This window comes from Sipha flava, unplaced genomic scaffold, assembly GCF_003268045.1.
Source record: "Sipha flava isolate LNK unplaced genomic scaffold, YSA_version1 43_pilon_pilon, whole genome shotgun sequence".
Taxonomy (NCBI): Eukaryota; Metazoa; Arthropoda; class Insecta; order Hemiptera; family Aphididae; genus Sipha; species Sipha flava.
The window spans coordinates 598,738-621,720 of NW_020273171.1; the positions used below are offsets into that span (position 1 = coordinate 598,738).

The 22,983-nt window shown below is 35.2% G+C and overlaps 2 protein-coding genes and 1 non-coding gene across 5 annotated transcripts in view; 2 read left to right on the plus strand and 1 right to left on the minus strand.

The window, feature by feature from the left end:
• Positions 1-22,983, plus strand: part of LOC112689425 — a 139,201-nt gene that overhangs the window by 47,357 nt on the left and 68,861 nt on the right. The window lies entirely within an intron of this gene.
• LOC112689444 lies at positions 3,306-3,412 on the minus strand. Its single transcript, XR_003149126.1, has one exon. It is a non-coding gene; the product is annotated as a U6 spliceosomal RNA (small nuclear RNA).
• Positions 8,868-21,915, plus strand: LOC112689423 (DNA-directed RNA polymerase II subunit RPB1-like). 3 transcript variants are annotated; one of them, XM_025563133.1, is made up of 4 exons: positions 8,868-9,000; positions 14,254-14,553; positions 17,883-18,118; positions 21,212-21,915. In XM_025563133.1, the coding sequence occupies exons 2-4, from the start codon at positions 14,257-14,259 to the stop codon at positions 21,768-21,770; spliced, it is 1,092 nt and encodes a 363-aa protein (XP_025418918.1). In that variant the 5' UTR covers positions 8,868-9,000; positions 14,254-14,256; the 3' UTR covers positions 21,771-21,915. The 3 variants fall into 3 exon arrangements, with proteins under 3 accessions (XP_025418918.1, XP_025418916.1, XP_025418917.1); XM_025563131.1 differs by lacking the exon at positions 8,868-9,000 and adding an exon at positions 13,381-13,536; XM_025563132.1 differs by lacking the exon at positions 8,868-9,000 and adding an exon at positions 13,382-13,536 and having other exon boundaries at positions 21,233-21,915.

The window sequence follows — 22,983 nt, forward strand, 5'->3', positions numbered from 1 at the left end:
ACAACTCTGAATAAATAATGATCCAATTGGCAGGCGGAGTTGACGAATCTTCCGGCTGCACAATATCGTATTCAAATTTGAACCGATTGAAAATCAGCTGATTAAACGGAAGTGTTCGGCTGACACAAACTAATCCGTAGCATAATATTCGATACGTTATCGTCTTGCTCGTTTAATAGCCTTCGAATGGATATCCATTATCAACTAAGCAGTGTTGTATACCTCGACAAATATTATGTATGACGAATAATCTATCAAAATAGTTCATCAATCGTGCTGTCATCGTTCAGAAAATATCGATCACTTTTATTTAATATAATAATAAAAAAATAATATAAAATCAATAAATGGTTGATAATAGTAAATTAATACGTATAGCTTATACATAGAAATTAATAAATAAATGCTTAGTTTGGAATATTGTTATATTTGTAATGGGCGACCGGTTTCGAATTAAAAATTCATCATAAAGTGCATAAAAAATCAATAAAATTGTGACTCAAACTTTATCTATTTATTTTTATTTATTTATTTATTTATATATTCACTTTTATTTGTATTTAATAAGTTGATACGATAATATAATTTAGTAATAATAACATTCTTAAGCAATATCAAACATAGTTATATACAAACTAAAAAGGGTAAAATAAAAATTTATATTAAACAATATAAAATATAACATGATACATAATTATATCAATTAATATGTAAAACTATATTAATAAAGACAGGATTTTTAAAATAAATGAAAGCGGTAGAACAGAAAGGAATAATTTTATAGGTATTTACGATGAACATAATTCTAGATACTGGAGTGTTGGTAGCATAATTTGTTGGTTGAGTTTTTCAATAAAAAATATTATTCGATCTTGACATAGTTGCATTTTAAATTATCTAGACCATGGTAAAGTATTTATACGATTCTATCGGATACTCGTGCATCCGAAACGAATTTCAGCACTTAGAAATAATGTACAGTATTTATACTATTGAAATACTAATACTTATATTGAAAACTCCGGTGAAAGATGAACAGCAAAAAACTATATAAATTTTTGGTCGTCTCGACATTATTTGACTGCGAATACGTTGCCGTGAAATATGGAACGTTTAAATTAATAGCGGTTGATAATATTTGCAATTGTTTTCCTTTTTTCATTCCTTTCGGACATCGGGTTAATTATTTTAAACACGATAATTAACCATAGTAACAGTCTCGTAAATAAGCTCGGACAACAATAAATATCATAAACGTTGTGATCGTGTTGTTTATCGCGTCCTCGCTGTCACTATCATACTTTCTCGATTCGAAACCTTCGCCCGTTAATTTCAATCGGACTTCCTCGTCGCATTCGGCGGGATCGAAGATCGAAGGGGAACACTGTATGTGTACACAGTGTACAGTACGCGTACGTGCTGCAAAATCAGACACCATACATATTGTAACAGTGAAATAATATTGTAAGAAACCGTGTGTTTAAATCTCTACATACGACGTCTTACGATGTGGCTTGTGCGTACTCGAAAATCGATTAGGTTCTGACAGTAATACGCCGTCAAGTGTATATTCAGACACCCGATACGTGCGCGTATCATTTTATGCGCTCGCTCGTATAGAAATCGTGGCGCAACTGGAGCGGGTTCGGGTGTTATGACCCCCTCGGAATATTTAGTTAACTCAATCTCACCTAATCCTCTCCATCAAATCCAACCGAATTTACGTTACCTCCTCAAAAAAAAAAAAAAAAAAAAAATATAAACCCGATCACGCCACTCCCCGTGACCATTAAAAACGTAGTAAATTGCTCAATATCAATGTTCTACGGCCATACGTCCACCAGTGTTACAACTGAACGCGATTGTTTTCTTAATCTATTCGAACCCAGTGCGTTGATTAATTTCTCTTTCGTATCTTATCGTACGTCGTACATAGATGAACCACGACTGCGTTCCGACGGGTCCTCGGTTTTCATTTTCGCAGTAATATTTCAACAAAGTGCCCGTACACGAGCGTATAGTCTCAAGCGCGTTGCAAACAAATAATGGCCATTAAATTTGTCTGCGTCGTGGTCGTAATCAATAACGTCAGCATCTCCGTTGCGTTATAACCATATTAACGATTTTGTTAGTTTTCGTTCACGTTACACCGAACCGCAGAAGCGGCTTTGTCATTACACGTCGGACACCGATGTACCAAGTACACGGTTAAATGTCCTATTTTCTACCGTATAATCATGGACGTGACTAGATCCCAAATATTGGGGGTGCTGAAGTTGCTGAAAATTAAAGAAAATTAAATGAAATGGTGTTTAACTGTAATTACTATTAATCATATAGATCTGGAGAAAAAAGGAGTGCTACATTTGAACTCAGTGGTGCTAAAACCTCTATTGCGCCCCCCTAGTTGCGCATGTGCGTATAATCCGCATTGACGTAGAACCCGAAGAACATTAATCGTGATCGACCGCGATAAAATCAGATGCTTACGAGAGATATTACGCGCGGTCGTAATAACGGATATGTGACTGCAAATAGTTATCGTACTGTCATGTCGGTGGACGGTGGTCTTCAGTTTACTACGGAAATGTCCGTACTATTAGATCACCGATGATTGCGTGCAGTCGTCGAATCTAAGCCTAAACGATTTTCTCGTTTCCTATATCAGATATTATTTTAAATGTTGTTTTTTTTTTTTTTTTAATCCACGAAAACCTGACACGTCCGTACGATAAACCATGCGAAAACAGTGGTTTTTGGCTAGAACGTTTTTATCTCGTTTTAAAAATCGGTGTTGGTTAAAAATTGAAAAATCCGCTTTTTTCGATGTTCATTCGTCCCTGACGTGTACAATAAAATTCTCGGTCCGTTGACCGTCAACAAAAACCGCGGTATAGTAATAATCGACGAAGAGCTTAAACGAACGCTGAAAGTTGCGACGATGAAAAACGTTTTGAAGTACGTTCGAGCTGAGGAAGTGAGAAATAAAATAAAACGACGTGATTCCGATGGATTTCGGATACGTGAGCGTCCGTTGAAAACAACATTTTCTAGAACGCGTAAAACGTTTGCGGTGAAAATAAAAGTCGAACGCGTACCGGGGAAGGAGATGCGCGAACGAAAAGTACCCGTCCAAACGTCGTCGACATTGGACAACAACACCGTTTTGATAACGGCGGCGTGACGTGCCGCCGTAGTGATGTGTTTGCGGATGGATAACGAAATGAAAAAAAAAAAAAAAAAAAAAACTTTAACCACGAACGGAACGCGTTTTATAAAAAAAAATTTCATCCCCCGGCAACAAAAAAAATGTGGAACGCTTCACGATTTTGCGTGTCATCCTTGCGCAGGGGCCATGCTAATCTTCTCTGTATCGTTCCAATTTTAGTATATGTACTGCCGAAGCAAGTACATTTGCCTTGATGTCGACGACTGTATATATACAGCGCAATGTTTGTGCGACCGTCACAAGCGAGAGCCGTGCCGTCGGCAACTCTGAATGTAACGCGTGAGGTGTACATGAGATGACGAAACGCTAGATGGCGCTAAAGTTATCGCCCGACCGACCGTTTGTAATCCCACACTCGTCACGGCGCGTACGTCTACTGCCGCGCACCCATACTGTTTACCCGTCCCGATGTTCTAGCCTTGTCACAGACAGTATTTAAAAACATTTCAACAGCGTAAATATTAGTTCCCTCGGCAAGAATGTCTAATAATTCGTTGGTTACCAGAAAACGGAAATAATCGATTTGCTTGTCTCCGTTTGGTGAACACTTAGGCCCAGGTGTAACTGTAAATTCAAAATGTTCTGTACTTGGTGCGTCAGTGGACCAGTTAAAATCTGTACAACTATACATTTCAGATAAAACCTCACCGACTTCGTTCCCTCCAGAACCAACAAAATCGTTGATGACAGTATTTTGTAAATCGTCACCTTCATGTTCTTCATCATCACCAGGGTTCGGAAGTTATAGGAGTTGCATATTGTTCTGTATGCTCTCGATTCATAGCAGACCGAGCTAGAAATCCGAGCTATGCAATGCTGGTTTTAAAAATTGAAAATTAAAAATGCGTATTTTGCATATTTCGTTAATTTTACAGAAAAAGTGCATATTTCGTTGATTTGCATTGATATTTCGCATATTTGTGATGCATATTTAATATTTTCTAAAAAGATTAATTTTTTTTCACTCTCGACCAATTTATTTTAAATAATGTTACATAACACAACGTTAATAACGTGAAAAACGTGCATCATATAAAACTCATTATTATTTTCGTGGCTATTTATTGTTATTTTTTAATGTCTACTTTGAATTAATACAATTTTTTTAACTATAGGTTAGGTTTTAAAATTTCCCAATTAACTTTTAATAAAAAAATTAATATTTTTTCTGTATATTTCACATTTTTTTATGCATATTTTGCCTTTTTTGGCTCCAATAACTTTTGAACCCTAATCATCACCATCAAAAACGCTAATACATTCATCAAAATCATCATCGGATTCTTCGTCAGAACATTTAACATCGTTTAAAATGTTTAATAGTTCAACGTCTGCCAATGTATGTGTTTTCGTACTCTTTCTAGGACTTCTAGAGCGATCAATTCTTGATGGACCGGCGGGAAGGTCCATGTTTAAATTTAATACGAAATAAAAATATATTATATTATAAAATAATAATTTTAGAAGCAAAAATAATTTAAAAAACAACGGTGTACATAACGCAGAGTAGGTACTGTAATTGTTTTCTTATAATAAAATTAAACGAAAGTATACGGGAAACAACAAACTGCTTTGTTAACCAATACGTACTGAATGGCCATTGTAAATAATAAAGCAGTAACTCTAAATCTATAAATAGTAAAATATTTATTTAAAATATAATGTTTGTATTTTTATTTTTATTTAAAATTTTAAAAAAAAATGTATTAAAACAAATACCTCAGATGTATTATATTTTTACGAAAAACATTATACAACGAAACAAAACATGGTAAAAATACTACATTATGACATAGTAATATAACTGTTACATTTTCACAATGTAAACTTTAGATGACCCAGTAGAAGGCACTTGAATAGCCACACATTACACAATTTTCTTTTTATTATGATTAGAAACGGCGTGCAGTAAGAATCTTTTTAAAGTATTTTAATGATAAGTGCAACAATTTTTCTAAGTCACTTTTTCTGTACTAAATATATATATACTATATATACGGTTTGTTATATAAATTGAATTTTTTAAAATCTTATAAATTTGAACTAAAGCATATTTTTTACTAACATTATTTTACAAGTGCACAATAAGAATAATTAAGATATTACTCACATTTCATATCGTGAACATAGTGCATTCGTTGGATAATTAATACACTTTTAAAATCGAATATCAGTTATAAAACACAATCTTTTTCATAGTCATCGTAAACGAGATACGTCTAGCTAACAATTAAATAGTTTATTAAAAAAATGTAAAGCGATAGGTCAATACTAAGAACTTACTATAGTTATAACTAGTTTAAAATCAAATTAAAATTGATATTATTGCATTAAATAGAATTTTTTAAATGTATGTAATGCCTAGGTAATAAAATACTTGTTCAATTATCAATGATTTTTTTAATAATTTATTTACTAAACGTTTCATAAAGGATATTTCTTATTCTAGACAATTTTGTATATTTATTGGTCTTTTTTTCACATAAAACCTAAATAATTTTAATAATGAATTTGAATTTGTTTTATGATAGAACGGAAACAGCGTAAAATTGTAGTTAGCGTATTGTTTGTGTGGTTTTAGAAATTTTTTTTTTAATAATTCATGTTTAAAAATTTGTTCTGTTTTTGACATTATTTTTCAGATAATTTGAATACGTTTTACATACTCGCCTACGGTTTTTTTTTTTTTTTTAAAAAACCAACTGTACTACAAAATCGCCATCGATTAGTACTAATGTAATTTTGCACGATGTGTTTCTTATAGTATAGGTTAGTACATCTAAAATATACATAAATATTATGCATAGACAAAATAATTGGCAACAAACGTGCGTAAACCAGTTTTGTATGTATAGGATAAATGCAGGTTATCGATTTGTATAAATTATTGTCTGTGGCCACATTCATTAAGTTCAAATAGATAATTATTATACGATATTTATCGAAAATGTTCATGTTCCGTTATTTTCATAAAATGTTATGCGTTTTTTTAATATTGTCACATACGTACACAACTCGAACAATAAAATATATGCACCTATGTTCAATGAATAGGGTTCGGATGTTTATGTAATAATTATAATATTTATGCATTTATGCACTAAAAAACTACCAAATATGCATTTTAGCTGGAAAAACGCTAAAATATGTTGAATAAAATTAATTTTACCTTTAGTATAAAAAATTAAAAATGTATTATAATTTATGAGTAATTTTTATATATAATTATATATATTTAATATTAGGTATTTACTTATTTCAATATGAGCTGTTATAAAATATTTTTTTTTTAATTTGATCAAACTTGAACCTAAAAATATTGAATACAAACACAATTTATACGGGTCAATAATTTATTATATATCTACCAATTAATTTTAATTGTTTTTAAGAAAATTAGAAAATATGCATTTATATTCTTAAAATCCCAAGAATTATGTATTTAAAATATAAATCCATTAAATATTCAAAAATATGCAAAGTAAAAATAGTATTATTTGATTCGGTAAATTCAGTATGAATCAAATTTTATCCAGGCCGAATTAAATTGGATCAATTGAAAAAAAATATGCAATTTCATAAACATTCAAACCTTACTAATAAATATATCGTATTATCGATTTGGTACACTTTTATATCCATAATATTGTGTTTCTCACACGAACTGTGGTTTTTTTTGATCGCAATAGTATTGTAATTTCCATAACCGAACAATAGTTATATTAATAATATTAATATATCTTTATATCACAATATTATTTACGTATATATAATATAGACTCATCATTCATTGATGAAAAAGTTAAGTTACTTATTATGCTTATTTTATTTTTACTACCCAGATATACAAGTTAATAGCTAGCTATTTTAGTTTATATATATTATTTTAATTATGGCGTTTATAAGTTGTTTTTATTATTCTTGAATTTTCAACAATAATTGTATTTCTCGTACATCACTTAAACAAAAAAATTTCTGAAATCCAACTAGCATTTTTAAAAATAAATTCTAATTCAACGCGTTAATTTTTTTTTATGATACTTAGCTAGTATAATAATTAATAATTTTCCTAATTAAAATTCCAGAAATTAAAAGTATAATTTATTTTTTCAAATTATACTGTTTTTTTTTTTTTTAAAAAAAGTAATCAGAAACGTTAAATATTCTTATCCTATATTTCAACAGAAATCAAAATATTGTACACAAATATATAACTTTATATTAATACCCTAATCTTATTCAGTTATTAAAAACAAAAAACAAATTATTTTTAATCGCGTTAAGTTACTGATTTTTTATTTATCTTGTAACGCAAGTTAATAAAAAATATAAGTAGATAACTCTGAATGGTTACTACATTCGCTTGGATGAACTTAATTTAACTAGTCAAACAATTTTAATCAACTTACCCAGTCGCGCGTATAGCATTAAATATTCTGTAAAACTGCAGTTACCCACGAACGACATATGAGCATAGGCGCAACTAGGAAGGCGCAATAGGGTTTTTAGCACCCCCGAGTTCAAATGTAGTACTCCTGTTTTTTTTTTCCAGGTCTATGTAATCTATAGTAAATACAGTTTTAAATACCATTTAATTTTTTTTTCAACGATTTCAGCAACTCCATTATCCGGGCTCTAGTTGCGCCCATGCATATGAGCGTATCGGTATGCATTCACATCATACTGTATGACGACGGTCACGCGAATATTTCCAGGACCACCGAACTGTGACTCTCGACCACGCCGGTGCGTTTTCACCGTATCGCTGTTGATTAATACGACAAGTATCAGTTCGCAATCAATCGGTCCGTACTAATCGATCCGTCGATGTCAGTTAATTAATCCTTTAACAGGCTTGTCGGCAACGTAACAGTACGATAAAACGATTGCAGTGTTACGGATGCATACGCGCGTACGACAACAGATATTCTTCGTCTGGTCTCTGACAACGCGCCGTTCGTCGTCCGCAGCAATGATACGACGTGCAAGGATGCAATAATTTTCGCGCGCTTAAAAATCGGTACGCGCCGTATATAATGACGTTGAAGGATATTGACCCGTCGCGGCGAATATGAATATTAAAATGTACACGTATACAAATGTATACAGGTGCCGGTACACGTGAGTGTACGTATGGAAGACGTTTACGGATTTGAAATCACGCGCACGGGCAGTGCGCGACACGATAAAAAAATATTTTTGTTATTAAAAAACGACAAATACCAGCGACGAAGCTTGTAAATGCGTACGCAGATATTTTAACAACCGTAAACTCGAACTGTAGAATTCTCGATTCGTCTTCCTATGTAAATACGACTGCTCGCAACATTACCGCGGTGTGATGAGCCGGTGTACGATTCGTATGGAATTTACGGCACCATTAAGTCGGCTGGAAAACATTTTAAGGTTTGCATAAATAAACTTGAATAAACGTTTTTTCTATTTTTTTTTTTCTTTGCGAATACGTTATGTAAGAACGGAACGGATAAAAAAAAAAAATAAACCCATTAAATAAATATAATCATTGTAGAATGATGGTTAATTTTATTTCTCCTGACGTTTACAAACGACGCCGCTATTAGCTGACGCAGTGGGGGTATTCACTAGCGTGTCAGGTGCAACGAGCGACCTGACAAACCGAGGATCGTTCGAATCCGAATTTAATTCTGTTTTCGTTCCGGATCTGGAGACAGCTAAGAGGTCCGAGCGAGCACGTTTTCGCAAACAAACGAGTCCGAGGAGTGTGGCGGCGCGACGTGGAACAATACAAGGTAACATTTTTAACATATCTTAAAGTTTTCGTTCCACCATTGTACACACATAACACACCATACTCGGTCCAGCTGGGTGGGATGGAAAAATATTATCCAAAACTAGTAATTGGTAACCATCTTTTTGATATTCTAGAACATTATCAAACGTAATGTTTTGCATACGCATTATGTGAAACTTTTTAATTATAATTATTTTATATATGTCCATATATATATATATATATACGATCCATCAATGTGAACAACTAGCGTTTGACGAATTTTGAACAGTTAAATTTGAAGTGATTTCGCTGTTGTTACAGTCCATTATCCAGCGTTTTTTTTCTTTTATTTTTTTTTTATCATGTGACGTAAATAACGTAGTCTCACTAACTGCGTACTATCCCAAAATTAATTGAAATAAATAACCTTGCGCGTGCAGAACCTGCAGTGTACCCCTGGTACGGCGAGTAAACAACCGAACGGTGTTAGCAGGGTCAACTATTTAAATTTTCCAAAAAGGCTTAAAATTCCGACGGAAACATATTCAAACGCGTTTTCCGTTGTCATTTACCGAAATATATTGACCGTCATAATGAATGTTAGTGGTTTCTATTTATCGTGAATCTCGAAGAAACTGGTTTCCCGAATATTCGTAATACTTACATTAATAGTTACCGTACACGACCCGAGTAATAAGGCCTACCATGTACTGTAAAAGGGGTCAACACACCGAACGATCCGCGAAAATATCGCACGCGCGCGAGGTGTCGACACGTTTCGTCTTGATCGCAAACGCTAACCAAAAAACCAGTGCCGTTCTGCGCGTTCGTGTAATAATTTCATTCGTCTTTAATCATTACGTCGTGTGTGTCCGTCCGCAATAAATGCCCAGTCGTCGCGTCGTGTCCTTCAACTTGACACCGACGTGACATAACGTCCGATCACGCCTTTTTATTGTTATCACTTTTCCCGGCGGTCAGGAAAGACGTCCACCACATACGTGCACTCGTAAACTACACCTGTAAGTCCCACGCGTTCCGATGCGCTTGAAAAACGTACAACTACGGTAGCGTGCACGTAAAAATAAATAACAACAACGAAAACCGTATTCAATATGATTTCGATGTAACGTTCTACTGGTCCGGACATACGTCATACAGATGTAACAACAGTGTGGGCTAATCTCGGTGTCGAAGACCTTCGCAGTCAACGACATCACAGAAGTCCTACACCATACGTTCAGGTGCTTATCCGTTTGCGTATACCGTTCATTAGGCGAAGAAAAAATAAAATAAAACTGATACGAATGATCGTCTGTCGGATAGAGGTTTGAGTAGAACGTGTATATTATACGTGTATATACTCGTGTGTATGCCTATCCTTTATGCGTGTATATACTCGTAAGCGGCTCTGAGACCAGAATGTATTTAGAGTTCTACACGTGCGTAAGATCACACGTGAACCGCCTACCGTTTAGAAAACCACTTATTAGTTTAACATATTTTGTTTAAATTCACTTCACGTGTACGAAAAATCGATGTTTTCAACAACATTTTTCCATACCCGATAACATCATTTTACTGTAAACTGTTTTCTGTAGTCGACAAAAACGTAATACGCTACCGATTTGCAACTATACTACGGTTTAAATCACTTAACGAGCCAAATTTTATAAACGTAGTATTCGAATACACTTCATCTCTCTAACTTTTAGAATAGACAATTCTTAAGCATTCGTTTTCATCTTAAAGTCTGGCCACGTTTTATATCAAGTAAGACGAGTAAATTTCGGATCATTCGGGTTCTTTAAACGATTCGTAACTCGGAAAATGTCACTTCGCAATGTAGCACATAGTAAGTGGATTTTTTGAGCACTTGTATAACACAAGCCGGAATCTGCTAACATATTACTAACACACCCATACTATGCTTAATGATAAAACAAAAACCTATTCGCGGTCGGTTTTCAGGTTTTCGTTTTTTCCTCGAGCGTTGAAATCTGACCCGTGAAATTCAAATGGTTATATCGTCTTAAAAATGTACACGTATTATAATTATTATAAGCACGGCTCCCGAATCGTTTTCTTCCGATGTACACACGTATAGAAGATTGAGAATTAAGAACTCTGAGAATTTATTAAGAGAGTAGTACAGGATTAAGAAGATCAATTGTCGACATAATCGTACAGTTGCTGTCATAATATTTTTTACGACAACCGCAGACTCTTCACGGATTCGATACTAGTTCTATTCGCGTTGTACCGTTGGCGGGAAAAGAGCGCAGTACTTCACTGAAGTCGTGCGGATTAATGGATCGAAGTGAATTCTTCGTGAACATTTTAGACGTAACCGTGCAAGGAACGCACGAGTATTGAGCCACGAACATAAACCGGGAGTCGATAATTACGTGGCGGGACGTCGCACCGGCCGCTGTCCGGTTGGATTACGCGGCACTTATTAAACCGGCGGTATATCATTACGTTTGTTATTAATATTATTTTTTGTAGTTGTTGCTATTCCCGTGTATCATTGTGCATCTCGGACCGTGGTGTATAAATGTGCCTGCTGGTCATTCGCTTGCAGTGGCGTCACTTGAGTTTTGCCTGGACCAGAGCAGTCGGCATGTTCTTATTAAATTACCGACGCGACGGCTCGTCTTACCGTAGTGCCGATTAATGCGGAGTGAGGTCGAACCAGTCCGAAAATATAACGCTCCTTTGTAATCGGTACATAAGTGCCCATGTATTAACGCGTATCATTTTTCTGATTTAAAACACGTCAATGGCTTTGTATAAAGACGTATTTATATGCTGACGGTGTATCGACTTTGGAATAGCTAAACACTAGACCGTGGCAAATGCATGAATCGCCTCCCCGCAAAATGACGCCACTGTTCGCTTGTGCTCGTGCAACGTGCATTATTCAATCACGTTCTCTTGCATTACACGCTACACGAACGGGTAACGGGTGCTACGCGCCCGCGGACTAATGTGTATATATTTATGCCGATTACGGATCCGCGTGCAGATCGTCGCGCCTCCGACGTGTGCGCCTCCAACCGTAATACAACTCGTATGATATGCGTCAAACGTGAAACGCACACACGTTATTTAATGCGTTTTAAATTGCGTCGATACACGTGTACGTACAGACACATAAACACACGAACACATCGCACGTCCATTAAGCTGCTCCCCTCCGCGTCATCCAGAAACGTACGATTTTTTTCGTGTTTACTATTAGCGCGCAATCCGTACGAATCCCGTACAGTTGTATTCAGAGTTTGTACGCGACTGGTTAACCGAGAAAAAATCATTTCCAGCGGTATGGGCCGGGGTAACGTTATTCCAGCCCCTCGCCCCCTTCAAAGCCCACATTTCGCAACACTTGATACGCAAATAATTATTACGTAACCTACAAATCGTGTACTAATAACGAACATGATAGAAATCATAAATTTCTGGACGAGAGGGTGTTAGTACGCATTCGAGACGTCCCCGACGGATTGATTTTTACACGTGCGTGCACGGATGATCGATGTGGGATTTGCGTCTTACGAATCCGTGCGCATAGAACGGGGACGCTAAAAACGACTTCGATCAGACTTCGCGATCCAATCGAGTTTCACTGATGCACCACACGGTTGGACGAAAAAATTGAGAACCCAACATTGGCGCATGCGCTGCAGACAATGAATTTGTGCGGTGATCGAAAACCGCTGTACGTTTTCGAAACGAAATCCGAAATCGAACCGTGGACCACCCGATCGAGAGAGAAAATTAATATACGTTACACAGTGCGCTTAAACGATTTCGTCATGGCACGCGTGTGCATTACGTGCCGCCCGTCGTCCGCGCCTAGGTCGGAAAATAACTCGTGTCGCTTTTTGTGCGCGCGCGATCCACCTCGAAATCGCCTAGATCCTCTCTCGCTGTCTCCGTCCCGCTGCCTCTGTCTCCGTGTCACCGTCCGCGCCGTCCGTTTCAAAACGCGTCCAAACGTCCATTATGTCCGAAAGAGAGCACGTACGACACGTAAACGCGGACCGGGCACGCGCGCGCCGGTCGCAAGGTCGACGAAAGCGCGAGCATTGCCCAACCGTATCATTTGAATCATAATACGTTTCGGTACAATGGCGCGCGCGCGCGTTCACGTATTGTCGCCCGACCGGCCTTTTGTCGCTCCGTTTCGCTTTATTCGCCCGGGTTCCGTTTTGGGTGTGATTATTATTATTATTTTTTTCTCTCTTCTTCTGTTTTCTTTACCCCCGTCCGTTTCCCGCCGCTCGGCCGCTGCCGAAACTTTTACTTTCGCGCGCTTTGCGCACACCGAACACGTACGACACGCGTTCGCCGTGGCCGCGCGACGCCGTTATAAACGCGCCGTCCAAGCTCACCCGCGCACAGTGACTGCCCCGCAGCCGCGACACGCGACATCATACGCGCGGACCACTCCGTCTTCGCAAGGCGGACGCATTCAGGACGCTACCACGGTTGTCGCGCCGCGATGATGCGTCACCACCGCCGCCGCGGCACGGCCGTCGCTCTGAAAGTAAGCATTTTCCGCTAAATCTCACTTAAACTTCGTCCGTACAGCTTCCGACGTGTTCGTCGTCCAACGATTCGCAGGGACGTCGCGTTCGGTGCGAAAACTCCAGCGCGTTTGCACGATTCCTTTATCGACGGTCATCCGTACGCGAATGCGTTCAAGTCTCCGAGCGTGAGGCGCGCACGTCGCAGCGTTTTCGAACAACGCGACCCGTTCGTTCGTAGTACACGCGCGATCGTAAAATATTTCATTTCGATACTGCACGTACGTAAATCCGATCCAATGGTACACGTCATTTTTCTTTCGAGGTTCACTTCAAGGCTGAGACTCGGCGAAGAATTTTCCATTACTTCCATGTGTCGTGGTCTCCACTGAGTACAATTTATTTTACACGCACTTAACCATTTTTGTCGGTATTATATATTCTCAAAATCATTATATACACATTTATGGCACAAAATCATAATTCATACAACTTTAAAACATTTCACATCGGAGGTATTTTTTATAAAAGAGGTTGGATGAATGGTGGAGACTAAGATATATGTTCCGCATGTTTCTCCGTAAATGTGCAACCATGCCACTGCTTCAAGGGAGAAATTATTATAATTATAAAAACTTATAATTAATAAGGGTTTTTGATGTGCTAAACGTATTACACTTGTACGTTTGCGTTCATAGTATATTATCTGTGAGTAATATGTTTATTTTGTTCAAAAGGAAATGTTTTTCCGGTTGGTGATTATGTTGATGCTCTCTATGGAGGTGTGTTGGGGTTCAGATCCGCCGAAATCTTACGGACCGTCTTCATCGAAAGACAGTTACCAAAACAATTACGAGCCCGAGATCCAAAGACCACTAGCTGTGTTCACCGAAAGACCGGTGAACGTGGCCAACTTTGTACTAATCCCAGTGGTACAAGTCCCGTCCTCAGACTTAAGGGTGATTTATAGACCGCAGATCGACAGTGTTTCGAAAACCGAACCAATAGTAATGTGTAAATCGTTGACAAAATCAATCGTAAGTATAGAACTTTTTAAATTACCATATTATACAACTTATTAATCGATATAGTAGTAAAGTATATTTTATTTAACGAAATACACAGCAAGACATTGGGTATTATGGATCACTGTATGTTATTTATCGTTTGATTAGAACAGTTTTTTTTTTATGCGTGTGGCACCGTGGCGCTAAGTTAGAGGGGTACTTCACACTCTCGAGTCGTCCTTCACTCTAAGTGGTTGGAAATAATACATATACATTTATGTGTATGCGTGTAACTGAGTGCTTAGAAGCAACTCGATCCATTGATTTCGTTCGATTTTTAAGAATGTCTGAAGATTAAAATGCATTGCACCGAGGAACAGTATTGGTATTTAGTATATTAATTTATGGACTATGCGATAGTAAATGCTTTTTTCGTCCCGTTTTTTCGTGTTCTATGTAACAAAATTAAAATATTAAACATGTTTTTGTAGTTTATTATTTATAGTTAGTATGCTTTTTAATTTAAAAGTAATATTTTTGATTTTATATATTTATAATGATATATTTTTTATAAAAATATTCATGTTATACTATACTCTATGCTATGTGTATCAATTTACCATAGTGAAAAAATAAAAGGAATTGAATGGAAATGTTAGAAAAATATTTTTCTAATAACAAACGGAAATAGTTTTTTTTTTAGCATATCAAAATAATAATATTATTGAAATAATAAAGATTACAAAACACAGTGAAAATCAATAACCGTTTAAAACAATTCGGTATAAAACCGTTTTTTGAACGATACATAATAATAGCTTTCGAATTTGTAGGATTTAAGATCTACTCCCTGTAACGCGTGAACAATTTAGGCATTTTTTTTTAAAAAATGTACATAACATAATTGAGCATAAAAGAAAGTGTTGAAATGCAATAATTCTTGTTTAAAAACATCGTAACTAAATGCACACATTTATGTTATTCAGCGAAGACAAGGCTTTAGAAATGTATTAATGAAATCCGATTCACTCGAGTTGACCATATATTCGTTAAAAAAATAGGTAACAATAAGTAACGCGTTATGAACTTCGAACACCAAGAAATTTCGAAATATCTACGTTAATTTAATAAGATATAGGTTATAAAAAACTTTTACTTTGCTAGCAATAAGCATGCTAGTTCGCGGCAAATACGTCTTTTTGTCTACAGAGCTCTACGTAAAAAACGTTTTATGAAATAATTAGTTTACGACCATCTGTCCGAACAATAAAGATTTCTTTTAACGTGATTTAACTAATTTTCGTTTGTATTTTCTCAATATTGTTTGTGCACAGCTACAATAATGTACGATACCAATACAACATTTTGACCGTAGATACAAACTAAAATAATAAATTTCTATATACTATTAATAAATCTGTACAACTTATTATTTCCTCGTCGATAATTTACGTCACCATCTCGACGCTTATTACGCATTGTTTATGAACGCTATAGTTATTTTAATGTACCATTTAAATCGGTTGTCATCTGAAAGCCGACAATCGATAAACAAGTAATACTGGGCTTTGGGCGGTCTAAAATTATTATAACGGTAAAAAACAAAATGTATAGAATATACTTTAAGCAGCGTCAGAAGAATACATAATTATAATTACAATCATATTTTCCTAGACTTATTACTCACATGGACGAAAAAAAAAATTTCAAATATAAATTTTAGTACTAAATCATTAGTTGAACCAACCAATCAATTATTAAACTAACCAAATCATATACTGTACATGTGTAACACATCTCTCATTTTTATGTAAATATAAAAATACAAAGACTTTGTCGCGATGGCGTCGGTAGCGCTTGAATAAGTTGTTCATAATTTAAAATACACAGTCGTCAAGAGTAAATATCACCATTCATTTATTATAATATTTATGCACACACTGTAGGATACGGGATAAAAATACAAAACGTGTTTAAACATTTTATAAATGAACATTAAGCTCGAGGATTGCCTGCGATGAACGCGTATGATAGTTTGCGCAAACCATTGATAATTTATTACCTTAACGTGTTATTATTATAATGTATAACATGTCCGAGCTCGTAATTTCGAATAATTTGATCGATGATTAATTGTTTATACAAAGTATTACGTATGCATCAAAAATACGTACAGTAAATGTAGATGTTTTATTACTGCAGTACATAATGTTAAGACCACAATGGTCACCGAGTCATTTGTCCGTAAGCTCTTGTGAGTTAAATCATTGATCTTAGAATACACTAAAACAAAGAAGTATAGTCTAAAATCAATGGTTAAATCGTACCCTCGGGTGACCGTCTATGCGTCCCGTTTACACTGCGCTTAACACGTCATGCAATTATATTGTATGGTGTACCATGATATATGGGTAGATTTGGATCAGCTGTCACTCGTCGATGGATGCGATAAAACAGGATGATCATACGAGTACATCCCGTAAACTATTTGAGATTTCCAGTGCTTCAACTTATTGTCCCGTTGTACTTAACGTATTTCGTCCCTTTTTTATTTAAGTTCTTCTCGCATACTAATACCTTAATTTCCTTTACTGTTAACGTGAATAATTTATTATACAATTAAATCTCTTTATTACAAGTACTCTCGGGTTATTTATTTTTTTTTTTAAATATTTTAGAGGGAATATTGGACTACCATGATATTGTTTTTGTACATTAATATTTTTTTTTGTATTTCAAAACTTTTATACAGCACACATTAATTATGTTATTTGGGTTGACAGAGAAAAAAAACTTAATTAAAAAAGACGTGTGTCGTATTTTTTTAAAAAAAATATCGTCTCGTTCTAGAAATGAGTATGTGATCCATTGTATTGATAGACTGATGCAGTTGACATGATGGTTCTCAAACTAGCAATCAGTCATGGTGAAGGATAATGGTAGAAGAATATTATTTTATTATTTATATCATTTCTTTATAAGGGGCAATTTGTAACTCCCCACGGCTTTCTTTAAAAAATGCCTTACCAAATGTATCCGAGGATATGGGCACCACATACTACGTTTTTTACGTAAAATGCATTTTTCGAGGAATCTTATAAGTTCAAATGTGTTCATACATTAAAAATGTAATTCGATCAGTCATTGGGGTTTTTTCCCCCTTTTTTAAATCCATTCGTTTTTTATTGCGCGCCCTATATGGATGATATAAAATTCAACGCAAGTGCGACATAACCCAAATCTGGTCCACCACCGTGTAGATAACCCACGTCGTTGAATGCGATTTACGTACCGATTGTGGCTACTATTTTTGCGTTGTAATTATATTTCGAATCTAATTCTGTTTGTCATTTTCGCAGGAAGCTACGCCAGCGGTGCAAGTTCCGTTACAGCAACCGTTCTACCTGTACGACGAGTATACAGTCATCCCGTTCCCGAAGACCGTGACCATTCTGCACGGCGGATACCGCATGTCGATCCCAGTCGGCGTGGTCGTAGCACCTGTCCCCGTGGGCGTGCTCAGATCCGGTCCGGTGTTCGTCACCACCCTGTACGCCATACCCGCAAGCCCGTTGCCCACACCGTTGCCATTCAGGTGAGACGCATAGTACCACGGACGTTTATGTCCTTTGTCCTTCGACCTCGGCGAGTTCTGCACAACTACGTTTCACGTTGACACGCAGCTCCAATTCTCGTCGAAATCCTTTCCGCTTTCTCTCTTACCCCTCCACACAGTGCCCCGTGACGTTTGTTTGTCGCAAACCAAAAACGACATTCTATAGTAGTTCTATGTTCAACGTTAATACAGAAATCGAAGCATGTTTATGATTATTATCAAATAAGTAAAACGAAAAATATTTCGGAGAAACCCTTCGACATTTGATAATATTTCGCACCATTGAAAAAAACACGATGCAGATGATAGCACAAATGATATCATCTGATTTATATTCCACTAGGTATGATATGATTAAGTGGAGTGGTTAATGTCTCTCGCAAAATTCCAATGACGGTGCAATGTCAACTGCGAAAATCGATCTGATCGGACTGGTTTTGACGGTTATAGACTCGAAACCAAAAAATGGTAATCGTTAGATTTGAAAACGATTCTAAACAGTGTTCGACGGTAAAAAAAAAAAAAAAAACCAGTGTAAATCGTTTACATACGTCATCTATGTATATATATATATATATATATTTGTATATATACCTTATAAAAACACAATAAATGTGGTGGCGTGAAAAGTGAGAGCCCATCGAAACATTCGAATGTTATCCTCTTGATTACACATATAAATCTGCAATCATTATATTGTTATACTGTTATATTGTTAAATTATATTTACTATATCACGAGATGTGTATCGATTTATAATAACACATTTGTTCGTATTCGTATGTATGTGTGTGTGTGTGGCCAATCGTATGATTACGTGTGTATAATCCCATATGAAGTTATGTCGTCTTGCGCACAGAAAAAAATGATTAAGAATATTAAGATTATTCGCGAACGACAAGTAATTCGTAGGCAACGCGATCTTGACGTGTAGATGACCGCTGTATGCAGTGGAAGATTTAAGTGTGTGGCGGCCCTTAGGCGGAATATATTACAAACGAAATTTAAAATTTTTTTCTTGTTAAAATATTATTATCTCGTTCAATTATATTTAATTTTATCTTCTTGTTACTTCTCATGTGTACATTTAAATTAAATACATTTTTCAATGTAATAACAAAAATACTGTGGGAAGGGGAGGATATTTTGTGGAGGCCCTAGGACTGCAGGCCACTCGGCCCCTCTCTAAATTTGCCCCCACACGTTTGTTGTGTTGAGTACGTTAAACACATGAGTTTATCAATAACCTAACCACGAACTAAATACGTTTTAGTTTTCATAAATGTATGCCACGTCCATATTCGTATAATATTTGACCATTGAATAAAAAAAACGTACACTGCAACACTCTTTTAGTATCACATATTATTGTAATATTATACATGTTCCAGTAAATGAACGAATGTCAGTTTAGTCCCAAATTTGGACTTTACCGAATGATCTTGATAAGTTCTAGAATATACATAATTATACGGTGAAATTCAGAATGATTATTGTAGTTCGGTCTTTATAAATAAAAATGGAAAATCTTAGGATATATAATTATGTTCTGTAATAGCCCAAAAAATAAAAAATAAGATGGATCAGAAACATTTTTGGGATAAGATGGTACTATTATTGTTGAATCATATTTGTTCAAGAATAACTATAAGTTATATAAAACGTATTACTATTTTACATATATATTATTATTGGACGGGAATTTAAGTTCGCTCATAAAATAATCTCATTTATTAAAGGCATAAATTTCATTTTTTCTTTTGTTTTTTATTTATACGGCAAACAAGCCAAAAGTTAATTCAATCTAGAAAAATTCGTATTCAATGAAATGTATTAAAATGTAAAAGTTTTCAAAATGAAAATAATACATGTATGGGTTAAATGGTTGACAGGTAATAGTTAAATGTTTTTTTTAAACTGCTAAATTTGACGAGACGACAATGACATGATTGCACGAAATGTCGCCGTCGTTGAATGTAAATGATACCTAAAAATGTTATCGAATATATTGTTAATTGAAAGACTGTCTTCTAAAACAATGGTTTATCGTAGTATATATAAATATATTAGTAAACTACGAACTATATATATACTATTGTTTAACTTCCCAAAAGTGATAAAAAAGAATCTTAGTTAACTTAAACTAACAAAAAAGGGCGTATTTTATTTTTTTTTACCCGAGTGTATAAATCAAAATATTTTCCACATCTGGTTTGTAAAAGCCCAAAATATAATGATAGGAGTGTCACTGCAGTTTTTTGTATGTCTCGGACTTAACCTCCTAGACCACACGGTAAAACATAGGTAGATAATTAGCTATTCGTTCTTTTACCGTAACATTGCAATACGAAATAAATGGTATGATTGAGGCGTACAATAGGCAATATTACACACACTGAAAACGCGTATAAATCGATACATGTATGATTAGTAGCCTATCGTATGATTTCTTCGGCTTTGTCTTTCCGTCCCGCACTTGACTAATATTATTTGAATTGTCCTCACCTACAATGCTATTGACGTTATTCGTTGATATTTAAATGGATACAATTAAAAAAAAAACAATTTCAACCAAAAATAATTTTGGTCGTACACAGTACAAGCTCAAGCCTTCCAGTTTTGAATAAATTTAAGTAAAACGGTCTATAGTTCACCTCGCACACAATTTTCATCAGTCTGTTTAACATGTAATAACTATTGTTCGATCATCGACCAAAAGTTATATTTTTCAAATCCAATAAGAATATAGAAAAGTCACCGAGTCGTACTATCAACGAATAGTACCTTAGTTTGTACAACTATAGTGCTACTATTTTAGTTTTGTGCAGCAGGAGTGATTGTAATTTTAGAAACATATTGTCTCCTCTCAAAAAACTCATTCCGGTTCTTTCCGTTAGGTAAAATCACTATTGTCCCCAACTCGATCCCTCTCCACGGAGGAGCACATTTTCAGGTTTTCCATGCCTCTATAAAGTCTACTTAACCTCAATATTTAACGTTTCGGATTACGCATTTTCTCTTAAACTTACCGCTACTACTGGTGCAACGTTCGAAAAACTAACAACTATATAGTTTTCATTCCAATAAACATAGATTTGTGCCGTATCAGCCCGCCTATCCGGCGCCACAGTCGTACTCGGTAGCAGGACCACCGTCACCGTATACTCAAGCAGGACCACCATCGCCATACTCTCCAGCAGGACCTTCGTCACCGTACTCTTCATCAGGACCTTCGTCATCGTACTCTCCAGCAGGACCTTCTCACACTCCAGCAGGACCTTCCCACACTCCAGCAGGACCTTCGTACTCCCATCCAGCACCTCCATCTCCGTACTTGCCAGCAGCACCTCCGTCTCCACCGCTGTACTCGCACTCTGTCTCGCAATACTCGCACCCGGCCTCACAGTACTCGCACCCTGTGCCTCCAGCACCAACCTACTATAGCAATTCCGGAGGTGACTACAGCGAAGACGGGCCACCCGGCAAACTCTACTCGCAGCTAGCCGCTACGACGTTCCAAAACTCCAAAGAATCGCCACTGCTACAACAGCTTAGGGAAGAGTCGGAGAAAAACCGCAAGAAATACGTGCCACCGTCGTTTTCCAACCAGTATCAAACAATAGACGCGTAGAGTTCGATTGGTGATCGATCGAGTTGCCGTTGCTTTTATTTTTTACTCTACGAAGCCTATTTTTTTGTACATCTAAACTCTATACAGTTCAGTTTAGGTTGAAATATTTTATAAACACAAGACTATATTTTATATAATTATTTTTTTTTTTTTTACATATATATTTTGATTTAATTAAATATATTAATATAGTCCTACATTGGAATTACGATAAAAATAAATAAATATATAGGTATAGATTTTATAACTAGGTACATAAATAAAAAAGACTACTTTAAAAATTTCTTAATATTTCAAACAATTTTTTATTACAAATATTGGTTCAGAAAAATAGCTGCTATGCTAAAAAGTAAAACCGACATTTACGAAATATTAATTAAATCATGGATTATATATTTATTAGTAACCAGTAATGTAATTTATTCATGTTAACACTAAATTTGTGTACTATTTAAGAACATGTAATTTGTGTATTAAGTAATACATAATAATTTAAGTTATATTTAACACTCTTACATGTATCGAAAATATCGGATAAATGTAAATTTGAAATAAATAATATGGTTTTAACAAATCATTCTTCTGTTAAGAAATTAACGATTAAATTATATACAACTCTATATAATTTACATAAATACTAATTGTTTATAATTTTGTATACCTTCAAATGAGACTATGAATTAAACATTAATAGTCATGCATTTATTACGTTACGTAAATTACGGCCGAAAAAATCTTTTTATCGATCAAGGTGAAATGCGTTCCTTTTTTTTTTTTAACTTATAGCTTTATAATGAGAAATTACAATCCATGCCAGCGTACAAAAATAATTTTTATGGATAGTTAACATGAAAAAAAAAAACAGAATGCGAGACGGAAATCGTACTTTAACTCAAATTTTAAGGAACCCAAACAGGATCCGAAATCTCGATCAAGAAAGTTTTTGACTTTAAATTCTAAAAAGTTTTATTCGGTTATAAAATATTTCTTATCAAAACTTAAAAAAAATTTATTTTTCCTCTTACATAAATGTACCTAACCTAACCTAACCTAACCTACACATTGACAAAATATTTAAATATAATACATTTGGCTATTATTATTTTAACATTTTTTTTAAATTATGTTATAACTAAATATAATATCATAATAATCTTGTGGTTTTATTATGCATTTGAATACCTCCATCATTTTTATTCTTATTTTAAAAAAT

What these genes read in the sequence shown, in the direction of transcription:
- LOC112689423 (XM_025563131.1), top strand. Translation starts at nt 13,492, where the DNA reads ATGATGCGTCACCACCGCCGCCGCGGCACGGCCGTCGCTCTGAAA. An exon ending in AATCGTTGACAAAATCAATC is followed by an intron (nt 14,554 to 17,882) that starts GTAAGTATAGAA and finishes TCATTTTCGCAG; the next exon opens with GAAGCTACGCCAGCGGTGCA. An exon ending in CCCACACCGTTGCCATTCAG is followed by an intron (nt 18,119 to 21,211) that starts GTGAGACGCATA and finishes ACAACTATATAG; the next exon opens with TTTTCATTCCAATAAACATA.